The following is a 22,760-nucleotide window of genomic DNA, read 5'->3' on the forward strand; positions in this document are numbered from 1 at the left end:
GTGTTCTGCTCCCTCCTCTCCCAGCGCTGGCGCTGCCCTTTGCTCCCTGTTGGCCGGTCTGTGTGCAGGGCCTAGGGTTGCCAGGTAAGATACAGGACGCCCACCTGCATTTGAATTTAGGGTAAAGAGCGAATATTTTTTAGTCTAAGTATGTCTCAAATGTTGCTGGGATGAAATACAGTGAGGTGGGTGCTGTGGTCGCAGTGCCTGGAGACAGAGTCTTGGCGTGACGTGGGAGAAGACCGTAAGGGGCTCCTGGAGCGGGAAGGCCGAGTGGAAGTGTAGGTGTTGGAAAGAGCGTGGCTGCATCAGACAAGGGGTAGGGAGAGGGTGGGAGCCAGGCGTTTGGCCTGAGGCAGGTAGGCAGGCACCTGGAGAGGTGGGGGTGGGGGGCGGGATTCGGGTCGCCAGGCTGTGATTCTTCCCTGACACAGAAGGAGCTGGAGCAGGGCTGGCAGGGGTGGTGGGCACGGAGACGAGGGGATGCTGTCAGCCAAGACCTGCATTGGGGGGCCGGGACGAGTCTGTACCGTGGCTCAGTGTCTCACTGTGCAGGCCGCACCTGAGATTGAGGAAGACAGCCTAGGGAGCTACCCTGCTGTGGTGCCGTCGTGGGGCATCTGGAGTCAGACCTGTTCAGACCCCTACCCTTGCGTCGGAGCTGTGGGAGGCTCAGGTGATCCTTTTCACGGTTGCTCTGAGGTCATCCTTACCTCTCAAGGTGAAGGAGGGTTGAATGAAATGCTGTGTGTGTGGAATCCCCAGCACAGTGCTTGGCATGCAGGGGGCCCTCAGGGTTTAGTTCCCTGCTTTCCCTCTTGCCAGTGAGGTTTCAGATGGACTGGAGAACAGTGGATTTTCACCATCCATTTGGGATTGTCGGTCCGCCAGGCAGCTAGCTAGGACACCACAGAAGGAGGTGCAGGTCAGCAGTGAGTCCCTGTGACTCTCCTTACATTTCATTCTGGGAGATCAGAGAGAGCCTTCTTTCAGCTGCTGTCCTTTCCCAGAAAATGTAGATGGAAATCAAGGGTGTAATAGGCCCCATGTCATACATGTTCCCTGCTCTTTCAGTCAATTCTTTTGAGTTGGCTTTCTCAGCTCAACACAATGTCTGTGCAGATGAGACTGTATTTATAGTCTGCTGCAGAAAGACGAACATCTCCCTTCCCTCCTCGGTTTAAACCAATCTTTTCACGCCAGAGTTTTTCAGCCTTGACACTATTGATTTTTGGGGCCCTATAGTTCTTTGTTGCGAGGAGTATCCTGTGCATTGTAGGATGTTTAGCAGCATCCCTGGCCTCTCACCCAGTTGTGACAACCAGAAATGTCTACTGACGGTGCCAAATGTCCCCTAGAGGGCAAAATTACCCACTGTTGAGACCACTACCTTATACTCAGTAGATATAAGAAAAAAGTACTCCTTAGTATTTTTTATTGATTTTCATGTTATCTAATCAGTGAAGTGCTTATTGAAAAAAGATTTCAATTTTTATTACACTGAATTCAAATTCTAATTTATTTTAACTTTTTTAGTTTGGAAAGACTTTCTTTGTGCCATTGGCAAAACATTTCTCAAATCTAAAATTTTTAGCTTATTATTAAAGGGTTTATTACATTGTTACATTTGAATGATTAGTAAAATAAAAGAAAATGTTTCATTTTGTATTTCAGATCACAGTTTGTTATAAATGTACAAATATATTGAATTGATATTTTTAATTAAAAATATGGCCGACAGTTAATTTTATGAATACAGTATTGTGCAATTTTGTAACTGCCTGCCAGAAATCTGAGCATAAAGCCATGGTTTGGAGGGGTCATGAATAAACATTTTCTTTTTGTAAATATGGCTGAAGAGGGAGAGGAGACTCAAAATTTCTTGCATTCTGGGAGTTTGAACTTTGGGAACCAATTTGTTTTGGACTAAATCTGGAAAAACCATTTGTGTACTATAGCCAGAAATTCTTTTAGGCTGTCCTTTTCCAGCCTTGTCACTTGTCTGGAATGTTAAGTATCAGCAGTAGTTTAACGGCCCTTTAGCGACTTGTATTAAAAAGATCTCCAGAAATGGATCTAAAGAGGTCCTAGTATAAGATTAGGGTTTTTTTGTTGTTGTTGTTATTTTTTTCAAAGCAGTAAGAAGGAGAAGACTTATGGTTCTAAGTTTGAAAAATGCAGGGAGCTTCTAGTTGTTTCTAAATATTTCCTTGTGTTAAATCTTGCAGAGTAATAGAGAGAAATCATAAATTAGTATGAGTGGGTTTTTCTGTGGCCAAAACAAAGGGAAATAGAATTGCGCTTTTGGATTTTTGTTGCTGATAATTAACTCTTTTTTTCTAGTATCCTGTCTATCAGTAGTTGTGGTTTAGTGAAAAGAGTTCAGACTTTGGGCAAACTCCTTACTCCTGTAGCCTCAGTTTCTTCCTCCTTTCGAGGCACGTAGGGTGGTTTCGAATCAAATGTGCTAGTGCTGGGCAGCACCGCCCTCCCCCAGGCAGCTTGCTCTGGCATTTACACAATAGCAACATCAGCAAAGTGTCTCACCCTCCTCATTACCCTCTGACTGTGTGCCCTTCACAAAGCCAAATTTTTGAAACGTTCTTCCTTCATCTCCTACTCAATTTTTTATCCCTTTCCAGTGAGGTCTGACTTTGCCCCGTCCTTCCACTTGGAGCTGTGTTGGCCCTGCTTGCCATCTCCTCCTTCTGGCCGACTTCAGTGTCCACTTGGGCACTTTCTCCTGTAGATTTGCCCCCAGGCTCCCTTCACCCAGCGTCGCCAGGCAGAGAGGAGGTAGCTGTGACGGGAAGGGGTGGTAGTTGGAGAGGAACTGCTTTTTCCTTTTCCTTCTTCTGTGGCCGCAAGGGTGTTTGGAGGGGAGTGCACACTTGGGGCTGGAGGTGGAAGTGGAGGAGAGGTCCCTCTGAAGGCCGCCTTTCCTCAGTGCCAGAGTTTGCATCATTGGCTTCTGGGAGCAGGTAGAACCACCATATTAAATGTGCGCATTAGTTGATAATCACACCCTAATTTTAGGCATGAAGTAAAATCCGTCTTAAAAATGAGAAAACATCATGTTATAATAAAAAATAAACACTTAAAAGACACAGATAATAGAGAACAAAGCACTGATTAGCAGTGGGGAGAGGGATGGGGGAGGGGCAGTATGGGGGTAGTGGGGTAAGAGGTACAAACTGTTAGGTATAAAATAAGCTGCAAGGATATATTGTACAATATGGGAAGTATAGCCAACATTTTATAACTATAAACGGAGTATAACTTTTAAAACTTGTGAATCACTATTGTACGTCTGTAACTTAAATAATGTTGTACAGCAACTATACTTCAATTAAAAATGGACATAAAAAATAAGCTTTTAAAAATTGCCAGTCAGCTCCTTAGTCAGTAAGCATGGAAGTATTTTGAGCAGTAATGGACTTTTGTATTTAGATTCAGGCTAAGCACAGAATCACATGCCCAAAGGCATCTCCCTGGCCTCTCTCCTTCATGTCTCTGTCTCTTGCACCTTGAATACACGCCCACTTGCACATGTGCAGTGTTTTGACCTGGCAAAGCTCAGGCTTTTGTCTGAGTAAGCCTTGCCTTTTTCAGTGGAGTCCACTCCAAGTCTGTCTTTAAAATGTACACCTTTAAATGCACTATCTGGTTGTGTGTTGCAATTCACAATAAGAAAGTTTAAAAAAAATGTATATGTTGAGGAATTCAGTATAAGAAGTCTATTGCATTATGATTTATTTAATTAAAACATTTCTCATTGAATTTCTTTTCAACGTTTTGTTTGGTTTTGTAGAACTCACGATTTTGTCAGTTGGTTTTGGTTATTGGTTTTGATCCATTTAGTAGCAACTTTTACTTACAGACTCTTATTTATTTATTTAAATTTATTTTATTTTATTTATTTATTTTTGGCTGTGCTGGGTCTTTGTTGCTGTGCACAGGCTTTCTCTAGTTGCAGCGAGCGGGGGCTACTCTTCGTTGAGGTGCGCAGCCTTCTCATTGTGGTGGCTTCTCTTGTTGTGGAGCACGGGCTCTAGGCGCACAGGCTTCAGTAGTTGTGGCACGCGGTTCAGTAGTTGTGGCGCATGGGCTTAGTTGCTCCGAGGCATGTGGGATCTTCCCGGACCAGGGCTCAAACCCGTGTCCCTGGAATTGGCAGGTGGATTCTTAACCACTGCGCCACCAGGGAAGCCCCACACTCCAATTTAGTTTGCTAAATTTCAGTTTTCCCTTGACAGTGTGATTCCTTCTCAGTGTTTTAGTCTCTTCTTAATTAAAAATTTTAATATGATCCCTACATTTTGAATATGGAGTTTGTGAAATAAGAGATAAATGTATTTAGGTTGCTTTGGTTGAAACCTTTTTTTGAATTTTTGTGGGATATTATCAATATATAACAAAAACATAAAAACATCATAGCTAATAAGCAATTTCCTTTTTTAAAAAAGTTTTGATTCCTGGTTCTTGAGGTATAAATTGTGAAATAGAATATTTGAATTTTTGAGTGATCCTAATCCATCCTCCTCGCCTATAAACAAGGCTCACAGAGTTAGCATGACTTGCTCAGGGTCACGCAGGCATGCCAGGCCTGAGACCACAATCCAGGTCTCCTGATTAGCGTTCCAGGGAACTCCCTACCGTATATTTTCAGTGTTTCCTGATATGTAATTTTCAGTGGGAAAGAACCAGAAGCAAATGTTGTTTGTTGACATCTATGTGCCACAGTGTATAATTTAATGAAGTAGTGAGTAAAAATAATCTTTAGTCATTCCTTATGGAGGGTTTCTCTGACAGAGTGTCTTTTGAGTTGCTGCTTTTATTTAAATAAAGCATTAGTCATACTTGGGGCATGCAGTGTGTTGTTATAGATTACGATAGCTCACATTTATGCCATCATTACTGTGGGCCACCCTGCTAAACACTTTAGGTTCATTATTTCATTTAATCCTCCCAAAATCCTTATAAGGAAGGGAGTATTATTTCCAGCCCATTTTACATATGAGGAAACTGAGATTTCAGAGAGGTTAAGTAACTTGCCGAGGGATACAGATTTGAACAGGCATGGTGGGTGGGGCAGTCTCCAGATACTGTAAATAAGCACAGTGGATTTAAAAGTTATCAATTAAATAACAATTCCTTTTTTTTTTTTTCTGGCTGCTCCACCCAGTATGTGGGATCTTAGTTCCCTGATGACCAGGGATCAACCCGTGCCCCCTGCAGTGGAAGCCCAGAGTCTTAACTGCTGGACCGCCAGGGAAGTCCCCACAATTCTATTTAAATAGTTTTAAATAGCAATACATTTAGTGTAACAGAGGGGACAAATGATTCTACTTGGAGGTGAATAGGAGGTGCATAGAGGAGTTCAAAGGAAGAAGTGGTGACCAATCAGGATCCTTGTGTGTCTACAGGTGGGAGGATTAGGGACCACACCTGTAGTTAACACCAAGAGCTCCTGTCCCGCACTGTGCCAGGGCTGAAGGTGCTTCTTGGTGAGGGATGGCCTCAGAGCTCCTTTGTGGTTTCCAGGACAATCTGTCTTCTCCTCCGCTCAGGGAGGAGTCTTCTTGTTGCAATATAATGACAGTTAAGATAAATTCTTAAGGTCCTCTTGGCATTATTTCTGAAACTTGATTGGTGTGCTTTTCATGGGTGGATGGTTGGGGAGGGTGGAGTTTCTGAATCACTGAAAGAAATTGCCATCCCTGATCTTGGATTGTTGTACCATTTTTCTGACCTTTGAGCCCTGGTGAAAAAACTTCTGGAATGAGTGTGTTGGGATTTTTGTTCTCTTTGTTGGTCTACACATGTTATTTTGTACAATAACTATAAATTAGGTTTTATCAACTCCTCTTTATAGGAGAGAAAACATTTGCAAACATACGAAGTGATGAAGTGATTTGCCTGCAGTCACAGTTTGTGTGGCAAAGCTGGAGTGTGAACCCAGCTCTCCTGACTTGAAGTTCAGTGCTGTGCTGATGTTTTGAGGCCCGGGATTGGGTGGGGGTCTGGTGACACATCACAGAGCCTGTTCACCGCTCTGTTCTCTACCTGTAACATCACCATCAGCTGCGTGAGGTGTATTAGAAGGATTTTGGAGTCAGGAGGTACCTTCAAGATTCCTTAGAATTCAGCCTTTTATTGTAGGTGAGGATCCTGGTTGGACAAGTGACTTAAGATTGAAGACAGTGCTTTTTAGAGAAGAACTAATGGGTTTTAAATTGAAGTCAGAATTTAAAAATATCTCAAAGGCTTGACCTTAAGCTGAATTTGACCAAATGATAATTTTAACAGATAGGTGTAAACTTTTTCAGAATATAAATTACACAGCTATGAAACGGAGAAAAGTGGAGTATTTACTGTTCAGTTTCTTCAACATTTCTGTGTGTTTGAAATTTTCATAATAAAATGTTATCGGAAAAAAAGAGAAAAGCAGCTTAGCAGCAGTTTGTGTGAAAGAGGCTTTGTAGTATTAGGTAACCATGAACTCAGGAGGAGCCTCTGGTAGCTCCTGGCCAAACAGGGTTTTTTCTTAGATGAAGTTGAGAAGTTCAGTGTCTAGATGGAGAAAGTAATAGTCGGCTGGACTCTGCTTGCAGACCAGGTCCTCCTCCTGTCTGTGCCAATGGCACAGGTGTGCGAAGTCTGGAATAGGGGCTGGAGACTCTCAGACCGACGTGGGGGAAGGGCAGACTTATCAAAGCACTGTGCGGGTCCTCAGATCCTGGAAGAGCTGTGGGCTGAGGGTACTTTTGTTTTGAGTGTGGCGCTCAGATTCAGGTCAGAGGAAAGGAGTTACAGGGAAGGAGATGCCCTTCTGGCCCCTCTCCCCGAGCCCCCATATGGTGTCCTTCAGTCCATCCTCTGCAGCACCAGGTTTCTCTTTAGGAAGGACACATCCAATCAGGGCGGCACTGCCTTCAGCCCTCAGTGCTGTGTGTCAGACCGAAGCCCTTCCCCGCTGGTCGTCACTGTGACGTTTCTCTGTTTGAGCAGGCCCAGGTCTTCAGGGGCCCCGTGCTTTCTTACACCTCTGACCTGTACCTCCCTTCCTGTTCTGCAAGGGCAGAACCAGGGACGATGTCCCCCTGCTCCCACCATACCTTGTACATGTATGTCCCTCATGTTTGCAGTAGATTCATCAAGGATGGAGACCTGTTCACTTATGCACCTCATTCTTCCCCTAGACTGTGAGCCCCTGGAAAGTAGGTATTTTTGTCTTAATCAGCTTAGGATGTCCATCTATTTATTTATCCTTGTTTCACTAGCTTCCCAGAGAATTGGCGTTTGGCTCGTCTTGGCACAAAATAAGTGTTCAGTAACTGTTAAGCAAGTAATGACTTGCTTCCTAACTTAGTAGTCAGTATGCTCCATTTTTTGTCAGTGGTGCTGCATGTGGGGTTTCCAATAAGGGACCTCCAAGATATTTTCCATTTTTAAGAGTCTGTGGTTTGATTTTTAGATAGTATTTTACCTGCCATATGTGGAAGGTAAGAGATGGCCCTTTGTTTTCCTTATGTGATCTCCTTATACATGTAAAGGAAACTCAAGCTTCCTGTGTGGCTGCGGCTGTGTAATTAGCTTTAGGCAGGGCTCCTAGAGCTGTAAATCCTGTACTGGGACATCCTGGTAAGAGGTCCAGCCACCCAGATTGCAGCCTTCTCACTGAATGCAAGCTTATTTGTGTAAATGAGAGCAGTTGTGTCTCTGCCCTTGCCTAACAATTATTTTAAATAAAAAAGTAGCAGCTCTCTATAAATGAATATGATTATAGCTAAGGTTTTTACTTTTACAGCTGTAACATAATACATACTGATTTAGACCTGGTAATAAGTTTTCTAAAATCTATCCAAAAGGTAGATTTTATATTAAATAACGTGGTAATTAGCACCTTCAAAATGAAAAATATTGGTCAGGAGTACCAGCACTGACCGATAGGACAAGTAGGTAAGTCTAGAAGGGGCAGATTGAGCAGTATAATTTTAGTGTTGTTACATTTTGTTCATCTCTTGTGAAATCTTCATTGAGATAAAAATTGCCAGTTTCTGAGGAAGTGCTTGTGTATGGTTGCATTGGAGGCCATATGGATTGGCGGGCAGGGTGTGGGGTTTGGATTGAGACTACTGTCACTAAAGAATGGTTGACCCAGGGAGAGTTACATCATCAGCGCCCACCTGTGGAGATTCAGGGACCTGTGCTGGGTGTGGCGCAGCTGGGGCATGATGCCTGTCCGTGGGAGGGGCTCGCAGCCTTCAGTGTCTTTCCCTATTTGGGAAGCAGTGCATATATTTCAATGTTTTTGTTTTCAGAAATATTTAATATCTTAAGAAATATTATTTGAGAAATACATGTGACACACTCCTTGGATTATTGTTATTTGAGATTATTCTTAGCGTATGTAGAGAGACAGCATCCATCCTGTTTTTGTGAGGAGAGCTACTTTTTATTCCCCCCCACACCTTGATTTCACTGGACTAGAGGTGGTGGTGGGTGCCTATGTGACACCCTCGTGCAGGCCGGGGAGGTGTAGTGGTAACTTCCATCGCACTCCTTTCGAAGCTTTTAGACTCTGGAAGTGCTGCATGCTGTGTTGTCCTCTCCCTCCACTCCGCATCTCTCCCAGGCCTGGGGCTCCAGGGAGGGTCTGGGCCAACAATTCCTGCTCCTTAACCTGGTGCGGGGGGCCAAGGTCTCTGGTGAATTACCACCTGTTTTGGAGGATCCTTGTCCTTAATAGGGGTCATTTTAGAAAATTGTGGAAGCTTTTTTGACTGTCTCAATGGTTGGTAGAGACTGTTGATATTTAATAAGTAGGGGCCCTGGAATTCTAGACTCAATGAAGTGACAGTTCTGCAGAATGGAAACTTATCCTGAGATCTGCAAAACTTTGGAATATCTTTCTGAATAATTTATGTGGATTAAAAAAAACCTGTTTATGACTGAGTCTAGAATCTTATTCCATCTTACACAAAGAAAGCATTTTTTTAACATACTTTTTGGTATATATGGAATTTTCCAGGGTTGCAGTTACTGTAGACACTGAGGAGAAATTGTTTTGTTCTCAGCTATGAAGTATATTAGGGTTCTCCAGAGAGATGGAACCAATAGGACGGAACCAACCTTATTATAAGGAGTTGGCTCACATGCATATGGGGGCTGAGGAGTCCCAAGATCTGCAGTTGGTAGACTGGGGCCCCCGGAGAGCCACTAGCCTAAGTTCCAGTCTGAGAGTTGGAGTCCAAAGCCAGGAAAAGACTGACATCCCAACTCAAGAAGTCAGTCAGGAAGAGTCCCCTCGGACTCCAGCCTTTTTGTTCTATTCAGGTCTTCGATTAGTTGGATGAGGCCCGCCCACATTAGGGAGAACACCTGCTTCACCCAGCGTATGAATTCAATCATTAATCTCAATCAGAAACACCCTCACACCCAGAATACTGTTTGACAAAATGTGTGGGCGCCCTGCGGCTCAGTCAGGTTGACATAAGATGAGCCGTCACACCAAGCGTGGTTCCCCCTTTTAGAAAATCACATTCTGGAGAGCGTGCATGGAGATGGCATGTATCTGAGTTGCCAGGACCTCGTGCCCAAGTCAACACTGTTTGTAACTGTCAGATTCACAGTGATTCAACTTAGAGCTGTGCATTTCTGACTGTTTTATTCCTAGTATAGTCTGGCTTGAACAGTTACGTGTCAAAATTCGTATTTATTTTATTTTATTATTTTTTATAAATGTATTTATTTATTTATTTTTGGCTGCATTGGGTCTTCGTTGCTGCACGCAGGCTTTCTCTAGTTGTGGTGAGTGGGGGCTACTCTTCGTTGCGTTGCGTGGGCTCCTCATTGCAGTGGCTTCTCTTGTTGCAGAGCATGGGCTCTAGGCGTGTGGGCTTTGGTAGTTGTGGTCCGCAGGCTCAGTAGTTGTGGCTCGCGGGCTCTAGAGCGTAGGCTCAGTAGTTGTGGCTCATGGGCTTAGTTGCTCCGTGGCATGTGGGATCTTCCTGGACCAGGGCTTGAGTTTCCCCTGCATTGGCAGACGGATTCTTAACCACTGAGCCACCAGGGAAGCCCAGCAGGCGGATTCTTAACCCCTGTGCCACCAGGGAAGTCCTAGTAACTCTGTGTTTAACCACTTGAGGAACTGCCAGACTATCTTCCAAAGTGGCTGCACCATTTTGCATTTGTGCCAGCAGTGCTTGAGGGTTCCAATTACTCCACGTCCTCTCTAACATTTGTTACCATCTATCTTTTTGATTATAGCCACCCTAGTGGGAGGGAAGTCGTAGTTCATTAGGTTTTAACTCTGGGACAGAGACAGCAGCAGGAAAGGGACAGTCTATTACATTGTCCAGTATGGTGTCTACCATGTAACTTTAAATTTAAAAAAACTAAAATTAAATAAAATTTAAATTTTAGTTCCTCAGTCACACTAGCCACATTTCAAGTGTTCAGTAGCCACAAGTGGCTAGTGGCTACTGTATTTCGGATAGCACAGATGGATATAAAACATTTTCATAGTTGCAGTAAGTTCTGTTGGATTGTGCTGGTCTAGAAAAAGTTAATTTGACAGCAGCTGGAGGAGTAGGCAGAGAATGGGAGAGGGTCTGAGTGGTGTAGGAAGGAGTGCAGGCGTGGAATTTGGAGCAGAGAAGAAAGAAACTTTGGGGAGCCATTTACAAGATATGAGACTTAGAAAAAAGATAAATACAAAGGGAAAGTGAGACGTTGAAGGAAAGATTCTTAGGAACTTGATTTTTCTACAAAATCAGCTTAGTGATGGGTCCAATCTAATTCCTTAATTTTACAGGTAGAAAAGCACAAAGTTGCCGGTTGGCAGGGATCAGCATAACTGGTGCACGTGTTGTGGGAAGCCGCTCCTGTCTATCTTGGTCATTTTCAGTGTCCTCTGGGAACCTATAAGGAGCAGCTTGGTGGAGCTAAACTAGAGGGAGTGCCAACTCTGGGCTGAGTGCTCCAATGGGAAGGGAAGTAGAAAGCAGAAGGCTTCAGGGCAAGCAGACGGGTGATTTGATTGTCACCAAGTACAGCATTTTCTGGAAGGAAGAACCAGGAAGTTGGGCGAAGTCTGGAGAGGAGACTGAGGTCTCGCTGTGTTTTGCTTGGTGTCAATAACAGTGTTCTTTTTGCTCCGAGGTCTTATCACGGTGAGGGTGGAGCGGAGCCCCCTTTGCCCTGTCTCACTGTTCTGCCACCAAACCAGTTGGTACAGTTTGTGTTACGTCAGGCAAGATAAATCTGGAGCGTTCAAGCACAGTCTAGGTGAAGTGTTCATTGAAGCTATTGGAATGAGCCTTTTCTTTTCCAAAAGGCTATTCTGTAAGTTTCTCTTTATTTTTATTAGTGTGTAGAAATCTTCCTAAAATAGACCAACTTCTTTTTTGTGCTCAGTGTAGTTTCTCAGCGTCATCGTACATAAACTTCCTTACGTTCACAGTAGGCTTTCATTTTCTTTAGTCGTATTATTTACTTTACCCAGACCAGGCCAATGTGTCTTTCCAAACATGATACTACTGTAGAGACTGCTTTTCTAGCTCAGCTAATAGAGGTATGTTGAAGGGTTTTTCTGGCCGTAGTTCTGTGTGTGGCCAGTGTTATTCCAGGTCCTCTAAGCTTGAAATCGAGTCTGTTCCACTTAGGCAAAAGGTTTGCTGTCGTGGTTTTAAGGGTGTAAAAGAGTGCCCTTACTTTCTGAACCAAATATTGAGGCTTATGTTCTTATAAGACATTTTGATGCTTCCTCTTGATAAAAGAGATATACTGGGAAATATATTTAGATCCTGAATGTTGGAGTTTCTGGGCTGTTTTGCTGGTTTATGTGGAAATATCACAACAAATATTTGAAATTAGGAATGTGCTGGATAATTTGGAAAGTGTGATCACCTTAGAGACCTGCAAAGTGGCTCATTCTCAAGTGCCAGGATGATTATTGCTTCACTAAATGTACTGTGTGTTAGCCAGTTCTGTTAGAGATTTGGATATTCTTTTTACTGAGAGAACTAGAATGCACAAAATAATTTCAAGTTAGTAGTGTTCAAGAAGGAAGCCTTGAAAACAGGGTGCATTCTGATTAATAAGTCTAAGAATTTTTCATCCTTTATTTTCTGTAGCGACATCCAACTTTCAAACATTTTTATTTAGTTCATGGTAAGATCCTTCAAAGACAAATGTTTAAAGAGCTTTCTTACAGTTTTGTTCTCGGTATAATGCCATTTCTCTCCACAGATTTGCTTGTAAATGCATCACGAAGAGGCAGCCCAGAATGAAGAAAACAAGCAGGAGTGTTGGCTCAGTGCCTAAGGTGTCTGGGACAAGCAAAGTGCAAACAGCAGACAAAACGAAACCCGAAAACAGCTCTTCAGCATCTGCAGGAGGCAAACTCGTAAAGCCTGGAACAGCAGCTTCGTTGTCAAAGGTATTTACGTGGTTTTGTTTAAATATGTGACGAATTGTAGGAGGAGTGAGTCTTCATATGATGTTTGATTTATCACATAAACGTTATTTAGGATTCACCCTCTTCAAAGAGAGTTCATGGTGTGGTGGACTTAATTGGTGTTTCGTCGGTCTTTACGAACGAAACCAAGTAGCAGGCTTACTTGTGAGCAAATCGCTGTGCCGGTGTAGGAGAGCCTGCCTTCAAGGAGCTTGTGGAGGAAAGGATGGAGGCAAGTCACTTGCACGAACAACTAAAATACAAGTGAAAAAAAAGTCAGATGCCCTGGGAGAGCAGGAGAGTAGCGTAAACAGTTTCAAGTAGGAAAATATTGTTTCTGCCCGAGAAGGCTTAATGAAAAGAGCGTGTGCGTGAGGTCTTAAAGGACGGCCAGTATGACATTCCTGAAACCCCTGAACAGGGGTTTTTATTCCCACCCACCCCCCTACACTGTTACCATAAACTGTTACTTGTTTTTTGACAACTGATCCAGTATTAATCCCAGGCAAAATTGGGTGATATTAATTTAGTCAGAGCATAACTAGTTTTCTTGTTACACTCCTTTCTTTAGAGGCTAGTTTAGTTCTTGTTAGTAAAAGGTAGTGGTACGTTAGATCCCGGGCTTCGGGAGCAGACAGGCCCAGGCTGGGCATGTACATCCTAGGGCTGCGGTCAGGATGGAAGTGAGGGTGTAGGAAAGAGGATGGCGCAGGGCCTGGCTCACAGCAAGGGCTTTGTAAGGGACTGGCAGTAGGGTTTTTCCTGGTTAGCTCTGGAAACTTTCTGCAGCTCAGGATTGATTCCTGACAGTAGCAGGCTTCCCATGGGTGTTCTCAGTGTCTGTGCTGAGATGACTCTGGGCCATTTTTCTGCTGGTCAAGTCTTAGGTTCACTGGACAGAGATGCACATGGTCTTTTTCCAGTCTTTCTCAGTCCAGAATTCATTTATTTGTTCTTTGCTTGCTTGTTTTGAGGTTTGGTGTTTTGGGGTAGAAACTTTGACTCCATGGAGAAAACCTGGAGAGAGTTTTTGCTTGTCTGATAGGGAGGAACGAAGAAATACCTGAAACGCAATCTGTTCAGAAGCCTTTTGTCCAGGAAAGGCTTTACAGATGTGACTTAATTATTTTAAGAAGCACCTCACAGGAGCAGCTGATGAGGGACTTCCTTATATGTGTTGAAAGACCTAGCAGGAAATGCTGGTTTTTCTATTCCAGGGTTGTCGAAACTGAATGCATACTTACTCTGTGGGCTTGGAGATGCCACCAGATTTTCTCCTTGCTACATCCCTGATGAGCAGCTGGGTGTCATCCTGCGGCCTGGAGGGTGATACCAGGAGTAGACCTTTGCCCTACTTCCGTTAGTCTGAATCAGCACGCTGAGCAATTTCCTTGGTGGCAGTGCTGCCTCTCTCTCGTGTAAGAAAGCTGGTATTTTCTGCCCCAGCTGTTCACTCAGTTGCTCGCCTGTTTTCAGAGTGGAGCGCCTGTGTGCCTGGGTGACCCGTGACTTATGGGGCTGGAGGAGCAGGCTGAAGCGTTGGCACGGGGTGTGCACTACTGCCTGCCTTGTTGCCTCCTCCTCGCTGGCAGGCAGTGTCTCTGAGGTTCGCTCCGGAGTGTGCCCTGAGCAGCATGTCAGGTCTTCCAAAGCATGTATCCTGAGTCGATGGCAGCCTAGTCTTGAGCAGTGAGTACTTCTTCATTGTAAGGCAGAACCGTATCCCTGCTCTGTGCCAGCTGTCCATGGCTTTGCTGAGTTGGCTGATTTAAGTAGTTCTGTGTGTGTGCGTGTGTGTGTGTGTGTGTGTGTGTGGAGTGGGGAGGGTCATAGAAGAGGTGAAACTATTTGGGAACACTTTACCTCAACTGGAGCAAGTGCTTTTACTTAAAAAAGGAGGGGGAAAAAGTCATTGAATAGAAATTAGATTAAGAAGATAAGGAAAGAAGAAAATAGTGAAAATGATAGAAAAATTGGAAAAAGCGAAAGGACCTAGGGAACCCACAAACTTGTTATTTTATTTTTCTAAGTTTCCATATTTCACTGTGCTTCTCTAGCATATGGTCACATCCCACAACTTGAATTCTGTAACTGATGGAGCCTTGATGATTACCAGAAAAATGAAGCATTTGGCTTTTAATCATTGAGACACCGTGTCCACACATCCACTCTCGTGGACACCCACGTGGTGTCTGTCACTGCGCAGGATTCACATAACACCAACACTTTTCTTACACTTGGCAGGGTACAGGGATATGTGTTTCTTTTTTTGGCTGCAACCAAGGATTGAACCCAGCCCTGGCATTGAAAGCGCCGAGTCCTAACCACTGGACCTCCAGGGAATCCCCAAGGATATGTGTTTCTTTACCTCTCATTTCAAATGTTGTTTGCAGCTAGGTCTAGTGAGATGTAGGGAAGGACCTTTTTGAGTCTGAATGGAGCTTCTGTAAACATGAAAAGAAGCACTACGGCTGTTCCCAGCATGTTTGGAGGAAATTGGTCCCATTTCTGTGAGTAGCTGTAACATCTGGCTTGGGCCTTTGTGTGGGTCATTCTTCTTTGTCACAGCCAGCAGAGAGGGTTATTTCCAGGTAGAGGTGGTCTCCTACATGCCTGCACTTTCCGGCTGTCCACACTTAATCCTTTAGAAGTAGTACACTTTTTCATTGTCCTGGGGATACTTTTTTCTAAAACTTGATAGATGAGAGTTATGATAAGTTAGGGTTTATCTAAGTAATTGATGATTCTCAATGATGATTTGTGATCATACCTTTTCAGTGTAAAAGTTAGTTCACAGTTTGACTGAGTAATCCATCTCTGAAACATGGAAGGTAGAAATTTTAAACTAATCTTAAATTATGAGGTGGAGATGCAGACTATGAAACTTGGACTTTACCTGGAGAAGCATGTATTCTTTGGTTGTATTATTTCATTATTTGTATCTGTATGTTTTTACCAAATGATTTGTGTTTTGCACCTGTTATTAAAAAGTAGGCTAAAAATCTATTCCTTCATCAATTTCGTTTTTTGGACTGTTGCTGATGGGGGATGTTTACATGTGGGAATGCACATGTATTTATAGAACTGTGTAACAAAAATTAAAACAGAAAAAAGTATCAGAGCCTTCGTGTAAAAGGCAAGTTGGAAAGTGCAGAGTTGTTTCTTGTTTTGTTTTTACTTTTCTGATAAAGTAGAACATACACCCAGAGAAGTTCACAAAGCATCTGTGTTGGGCTTAGTGAGGGGTGAATGTACCCTGGGCCACCAGCCAGGTCAGGAAGCAGAGCCTGCCTGCACCTCAGTGGCCTCCCCCCCGACCCCTCTGAGCCCCCTTCATCACTGCCCTTTCCTTCCTCTCCGGAAGTAACTACCACCCTAACTTCTAGCCCCCAAGATTCATTTTGCCAGTTTTGGATCTTTATAAAGATGTTTTGGACATGAAGTTCTTTTTATGTGTGTCTGGTTTCCTTAACTCTGTTTAGGTCATGATATTCATCTCTGTTGTTGCCTATAGCAGCAGCTCCTCCCTTTATTTATTTATTTATTTATTTATTTATTTATTTATTTATTTATTTATTTATTTATGGCTGTGTTGGATCTTCGTTTCTGTGCGAGGGCTTTCTCTAGTTGCGGCAAGTGGGGGCCACTCTTCATCGCGGTGCGCGGGCCTCTTATTATCGCGGCCTCTCTTGTTGCGGAGCACAGACTCCAGACGCGCAGGCTCAGCAATTGTGGCTCACGGGCCTAGTTGCTCCGCGGCATGTGGGATCCTCCCAGACCAGGGCTCGAACCCGCGTCCCCTGCATTGGCAGGCAGATTCTCAACCACTGCACCACCAGGGAAGCCCCCCTTTTTTTTTTTAATTGAAGTATAATTGATTTACAATATTGCATTAGTTTCAGGTGTACAACAAAGTGATTCATCTATATTATATATTTTTTTAGATTATTTTCCATTATAGGTCTTACAAAATATTGATTATAGTTCCCTGTGCTGTAGTAAATCCTTGTTGCTTATTTTATGTATAGTAGTGTGTATCTGTTAATCCCGTACTCCTAATTTATCCACCCCCCTGCCACCTTCCCCTTTGGTAACCATAAGTTTGTTTTCTATGTCTGTGAGTCTGTCTGTTTTGTATATACATTCATGTGTAAGCAGCTCCTCCTTGCTGATTACTAACCGTGGAATGTCCACAAGCCATAGACCTCTTCTGCCCTTGATGGACATCTATCTGGAGTTTCCTTTGGGGCTATTAGTCATAGTACTGTTATGAACATCCTACACACGTCTTTTATATGCAGGTACACCCATTTCTGTTGACTCCATAAGCAGGAGTGACATTGCTGGGTTGTAGGGTGCATGGCGTTCACCTTTCATAGGTAGATAACCAGTCATTTCCCAAAGGGGTTACTCTGGGATGCCCCACATCCTCACCTGCACTTACATTACTCTTTTCATTGTAAACATTCATAGAGGCGTTATAAAGTGGCTTTAATTTGCATTTGCGTTGTTATCAATGAAATTAAGCAGCTTTTCATGTCTTATTTTTAAGTGTTTAGTGGACATTTAGATATTCTCTTATGTGAAGTGCCTGTTCAAATCACTTGCCTATATTTTTACTGTGGTGTCTTTTTTTCCTCAACTTTTGTGTGTGTGTGTGTGTATGTGTGGTAAAACACACATAACATTTATCATCTTAACCATTGTTAAGTGTACAGTTTTGTGGCATTAAGTACATTCACACTGCTGAGTAACTGTCACCACCGTCCATCTTCAAAACTTTTTCATTTTCCCAGACTGAGACTCTGTCCCCATTGAACACTAACTCCCCATCTCCTCCTCCCAGTCCCTGGCAACCACCATTCCACTCTCTGTCTCTGTGAGTCTGACTACTCTGAGTACTTCATGTGGGTAGAATTACACAGTATTTGTCTTTTTGTGACTGGCCTATTTACCGTAGCAAAATGTCTTCAGAGTCATCTACGTTGTAGCATATTGCAGAATTTCCTTCCTTTTTAAGGCTGAATAATACTCCACTGTATGTATAGATCACACTTTGTTTATCCATGCTTCCATCAGCAGATACTTGGGTTGCTTCTACCTTTTGGCTATTGTGAATAATAGCTGTGAACACGGGTGTGCAAATATCTCTTAGAGACCCTGCTTTCAATTCTTTTGGGTATATACCCAGAAGTGGAATTGTGGGGTTGTATGGTAGTTTGATTTTTAATTTTTGAAGACCAACCATACTGTTTTCCACAGCACCTGCACCATTTTATATTCCCACCAGCAGTGCACAAGGGTTCCCCTTTTGCTAATCCTTGCAAGCACTTGTTTTTTCTGTTTTTTGATAGTAGCCGTCCTAGTGGCTGAGGTGGTGCAGTGTGTTTCTTTGTACTGATTTATCGTTCTTTACCTATTCTAGACGTGAACACTTTGTCATTTATATGCGTTGTACATATATTCTCCTACCTGTGCCTTCTCTTTCTGCTTCTTTCTGTTTTAATTAATTAATTAATTAATTAATTGGCTGCGTTGGGTCTTCGTTGCTGTGCACAGGCTTTCTCTAGTTGCAGTGAATGGGGGCTACTCTTCATTGTGGTGCGCGGGCTTCTGATTGTGGTGGCTTCTCTTGTTGTAGAGCTCGGGGTGTAGGCGCATGGGCTTCAGTAGTTGTGGCACACGGGCTCAGTAGTTGTGGCTCACGGACTCTTAGAGCACAGGGTCAGTAGTTGTGGAACATGGGCTTAGTTGCTCCGTGGCATGTGGGATCGTCCCGGACCAGGGCTCAAACCTGTGTCCCCTCCATTGGCAGGCGGATTCTTAACCACTGAGCCACCAGGGAAGCCCCCAGAAATACATAATTTTTTTCTTGATCTGTTTAAGTGTAAATTGTAGAGCTAATGCTCCTTTACTGCTGAATATTTCAGTGTGTATTTCCTAAAAAAACAAGACCATTCTCTTATAACCATAGTACAATGATAACATCTGGAAATGAACATTGATAAAATGCTAGTATCTGATCTGTAGACTTTAGTTAAATTTCACCAATTGTGCTAATGTCCACTTTAGCAAAAAAAGAAGAAAAATTTTTTTCTGGTCCAGGATTCAGTCCGGGGTCGTGAATTGCATATAGCTGTTCTTCATTCTCCTTAAATTTGGAATAGTTCCTCAGTCTTTGTCTTTTAGGACCTTGACATTTACTAAAGCATGTAGCCCCGTTTGTTTGGCTGACTGTCCTCCACATTTGGGTTTGTCAGTGTTTCCGTAGGCTGGGGCTGCAGGGTCCCGCAGGAGTCCCACAGAAGCTGGGCGTCCTAGGTGCAGCATTTCCAGAGGCACGTGGTGTGTGATGTCAGTGTTCCTGGTGATGATAACTTGGTGAAGGTGGTGTCTGCTAGGTTCCTCCACTATCAGGTTACTATGTTGCCTTTTTTTTTTTTTTTTTTTTTTTTTAATAATTATTTATTTATTTATTTATTATTATTTTGGCTGTGTTGGGTCTTCGTTTCTGTGCGAGGGCTTCCTCCAGTTGCGGCGAGCAGGGGCCACTCTTCATCGCGGTGCGTGGGCCTCCCACCATTGCGGCCTCTCCTGTTGCGGAGCACAGGCTCCAGATGCGCAGGCTCAGCTGTTGTGGCTCACGGGCCTAGTTGCTCCGCGGCATGCGGGATCTTCCCAGACCAGGGATCGAACCCGTGTCCCCTGCATTAGCAGGCAGACTCTCAACCACTGCGCCACCAGGGAAGCCCTATGTTGCCTTTTGTAAAAATAACTATCTTGTCGAAAATACTTCGACACTGTAAATATCCTCTCTCTCATCAAACTTTCACGTTAGTTTTAGCAATTTTTAGTAATTCTTTCCAGAATCAATTATTACTATGATTATTACTATGATTTTTGCCAAGTGGTAATTTTATAATTCCATCATTCTTTCTACATTTATTAGTCAGCATTCTACTATAAGGAAGAGTTTTTACTTTTCTCCCATTTGTGTATTCATTTATATTAGTGTGGATTCATGGATTCTTCTTCAGTGGGCTGTAAACTGTTAGCATCATTTATTTTGATGCTCAGATTGTCCCCAGTTTGGCCGGTGGGAGTCCCTTCAAGCTGGCTCTCGTGTCCTTCTGACATGTTCCTCGTATTCTCTGAGCAATTTCTTAATTTCTGGCACAGTAAATATCCTGCTTTTCCAGCCCCAGCCGTAGAATCAGCCTTGTCTTCAAGGAGGCCTTGATCTTTTCAGTGGGGACTAGAATTTAAACCATCTGGAAGCTAGGTGTGCTCATGGCTTTTGCACATATTGTTTCTAAGCCCTTTTAGCAGACAGAGGTAGGAGCACGCACACATGTGTACATGCATATCTGTACCAATTTCTGTATCTGCTTCTCTCCATACACATTAAAACCTCAGAGTTCACACTGATACTTCCAATTCCAGTTACTACACAAAGTTGCTAGTAGCCTTTGCACTTTCCATAATTGTAATCCCTTCCTCTGACAGTGGCATTGGTTATCTATAATAGATTTGTTTATTTTCTCATTCCTAGAATATACAGAAAATACAGATTTGCTTAACTGTTACCACTGCAAAAAACAATTCTACCAGCTGGAATTCAGAATTTATACTTTTTTGTATTTAGCTTGAGAGTTTGAGGGTTTATGGTCAAAATAGTGTGTTCAGAAGATACTTGATTGCCCCCATCCCAACCCCATGTGGTTGTATGATTCATTTGAAATGGAGTTGTGTCCATTTGTTCCCATCGTGTTCCACTTTAGGGTCCCCCCACCCTTGTTTGTTTAATTACTCATTGTGAACACGTGAAGCACTCCCGTGGTTCCACGCGTCACAGCTGTATGAGATGTGGTCAGAGAAGTGCCCCCCCCATCCTCCTTACTCTGTCTCCACCCACTGCTTAGAGGTAAGCAGTCTAATTTAGTTTTTCTATGTTTCTTTTTGCATAAATGAGCAGATGTTTATTTTGTATTTCTGCTTTCTTACACAAAAGTTGACATAATTAGATATACTTTTGCACTTGGCTTTTTTTCACTTAATGTATTCTAGAAATCTCTTCACACCACTTTTTAGCAGTCTTTCTCATTCTGTTTAACATTTCATTGTATGGATGTATATAGTTTATTCAGCTACTAACCTATGTACAGGCGTTTAAGGTGTTTCCAGTATTTTGCAACTAAAAACAATGCTGCAATGAGTAACTTTATGCAAATGTATTTTTGTCTTATTGGAAGTGTGTCTTCAGGTTTAAATTCCTAGAAGTGGGATTGCTGGGCAGGAGGTAAAGGCGTATGTAGCTTTGTTAGATGTCACCAGACTCCTTCCATAAGGCTCTGTCAATCAAGCTGCATTCTCGCCAACAACTTATGAGAGTGCCTGTTTCCTCACATCCTTCCCAAAGGAGTGTGTCATACTTTTTCCTTTTGTGCCAGTCTGAGGTGAGAAGTGGTATCTCAATGTTGTTTACTTTGTATTTCTAATATGAGTTAGACTGACTAATCACCTTCTTTCGTACATTTGTGTGAGTTGATTGTATGTGATTGTTCATTTTGCCCACTATTCTTTGTGTTTTTTGGTCTCTTTCCCCTTAATTTTTAAGAGTTCTTTGTGTATTAGGGATATTAGCCCTTTATCTGTGAGATATTGCAAGTATACTTACCCAGTTTCTCATGTGTGGATTTTATTTTTAAACTTTGCTTATTTTTTTTTGGCCATGCAAAAATTTAAATTTTTTCTTAAGATTTTTATGTAGTCAAATTTTTCAATTTTTTGTTTTATCATTCAGGATTTTGAATGATAGAAAGCCTTGGAATTTATTTTTGATATGGTGTGAAATAGGGCTCATTCATCTTTTTTCCTTTGTGAATATACAGTTGACCTAGCACCATTTATTGAAAACTCCATTTTTTCTGTACTGCTTCTTTGGTCATAAATCAAGTGCCTATATATACAGTTTGGTTAATTCTTGTGACAATATTGTGTTATTCTAGTTATTGTGATAATTGCATAGATTTTGATTTGGTGCTCTGATGTATGTTTAACTTTGGCATTACCCAAAGGCAAATTGTAAACAGAGAACTGTGACAATTCAGCCACTTTTTACAGGAGTATGTAGGGTGGTCTTCAGATGTAATTATTATGGAAGGAAAGAATATTTAACTTATGGAAGAAGGAAAATTAGTTCAAAGTTAATTTTAACTTTTATTAACAATATAAAAAATGATTTGAAAATGTAAGAGTATGCTAAGTTTATTTACTGATTAGTAGACGAGGTACAAATTGACAGGGAGGGGGTGTAACTTGATTTACAATTTATTTTTGCATCATACTTGATAACCAGTTTTATTAAGAGAAACTAGTCTTAAAGAATATGAACAATCCTTAATGATTAATGCAATATCCCCCTTCCTTATTATGTGATCTAGATTTTTCATAATGTGACAACCCTAAATTACCAGAGCTTAATTCTGACAGTTCATTTAAAACACTAATCTTCTTTCTGCCTTTTTTTTAGTAAGACAGATTGACCTACCTAATGGTACTACTCCATATACAGTCACTGACATTTAGAGCTGGGAGAGGCTTCAGATTAGAGATGAGTTGTTTTTGAACCATTTTAATTTGTAGAAATGAATTCATTGTGATTATCCGAGGGTGGTTATCTCAATGGGAAACAACATAAGTTGGCTTGTTAACTTGTGCCTTCACCTTAGTGGGCAAAACTTTTGGTTCTTTTATTTAAAAGCAGGGGTTTTTTTTTTCCCCCCACAGACCTTTAACTCCTCTTTGTTCTCTCTCATTTCTAGGAGAAGTAAAATCAGATTTCTTCACTGTTTTTCTTAAGTAACAATTTTATACCCAATCCAGTTCTCCAGAATGCTTGTTTTCTTTTTAAAAAGCTCACATTTTTTTCAATCATCTTCATAAAACATAAATAAATATTACAAATGGTCTTTCTCGAGTAGTATGATCATTTAACCCTTACTCTAACCATAAAATCTCTAGTTTTTTATTTGTATATTACTTAGGCTTAAAAAAAACAACAACCCTCCTTTCAATTTTGGCTTAAATTAGACTACAAAAAAAAAATAGAGGTAAGAAAAATAGATTTCAGAATAACTTCTTTTAGACATTGGCTCCATCGTTTCATCACTTCAGAGCAGTGAAGATTCCTCCTGACCCTCAGTACTGCTTCTCTCTAGAAACTGCAAGGTGGCATTTCCTGTGGCCTTACAGACCTTTCCTGAGATAGCACATGTGATGTCGCTATCCTAGAGTC

General features: G+C 42.2%; 1 protein-coding gene across 5 annotated transcripts in view; it reads left to right on the forward strand.

Annotated features, from left to right (window-relative positions):
- Positions 1-22,760, forward strand: part of SPECC1L (sperm antigen with calponin homology and coiled-coil domains 1 like) — a 121,200-nt gene that overhangs the window by 15,189 nt on the left and 83,251 nt on the right. For 3 of the 5 annotated variants that reach the window (XM_036823034.1, XM_036823033.1, XM_036823037.1), the window contains one exon: positions 12,256-12,445. In XM_036823034.1, the coding sequence (XP_036678929.1) occupies positions 12,293-12,445 (153 nt within the window). In that variant the 5' untranslated portion in view covers positions 12,256-12,292. Of the gene's footprint in view, positions 1-11,166; positions 11,350-12,255; positions 12,446-20,786; positions 20,920-22,760 lie in introns of those variants that run through there. The other 2 variants (XM_036823035.1, XM_036823036.1) reach the window with 2 other exon arrangements.

The sequence above is a fragment of the Balaenoptera musculus genome, chromosome 14 (assembly GCF_009873245.2).
Source record: "Balaenoptera musculus isolate JJ_BM4_2016_0621 chromosome 14, mBalMus1.pri.v3, whole genome shotgun sequence".
Taxonomy (NCBI): domain Eukaryota; kingdom Metazoa; phylum Chordata; class Mammalia; order Artiodactyla; family Balaenopteridae; genus Balaenoptera; species Balaenoptera musculus.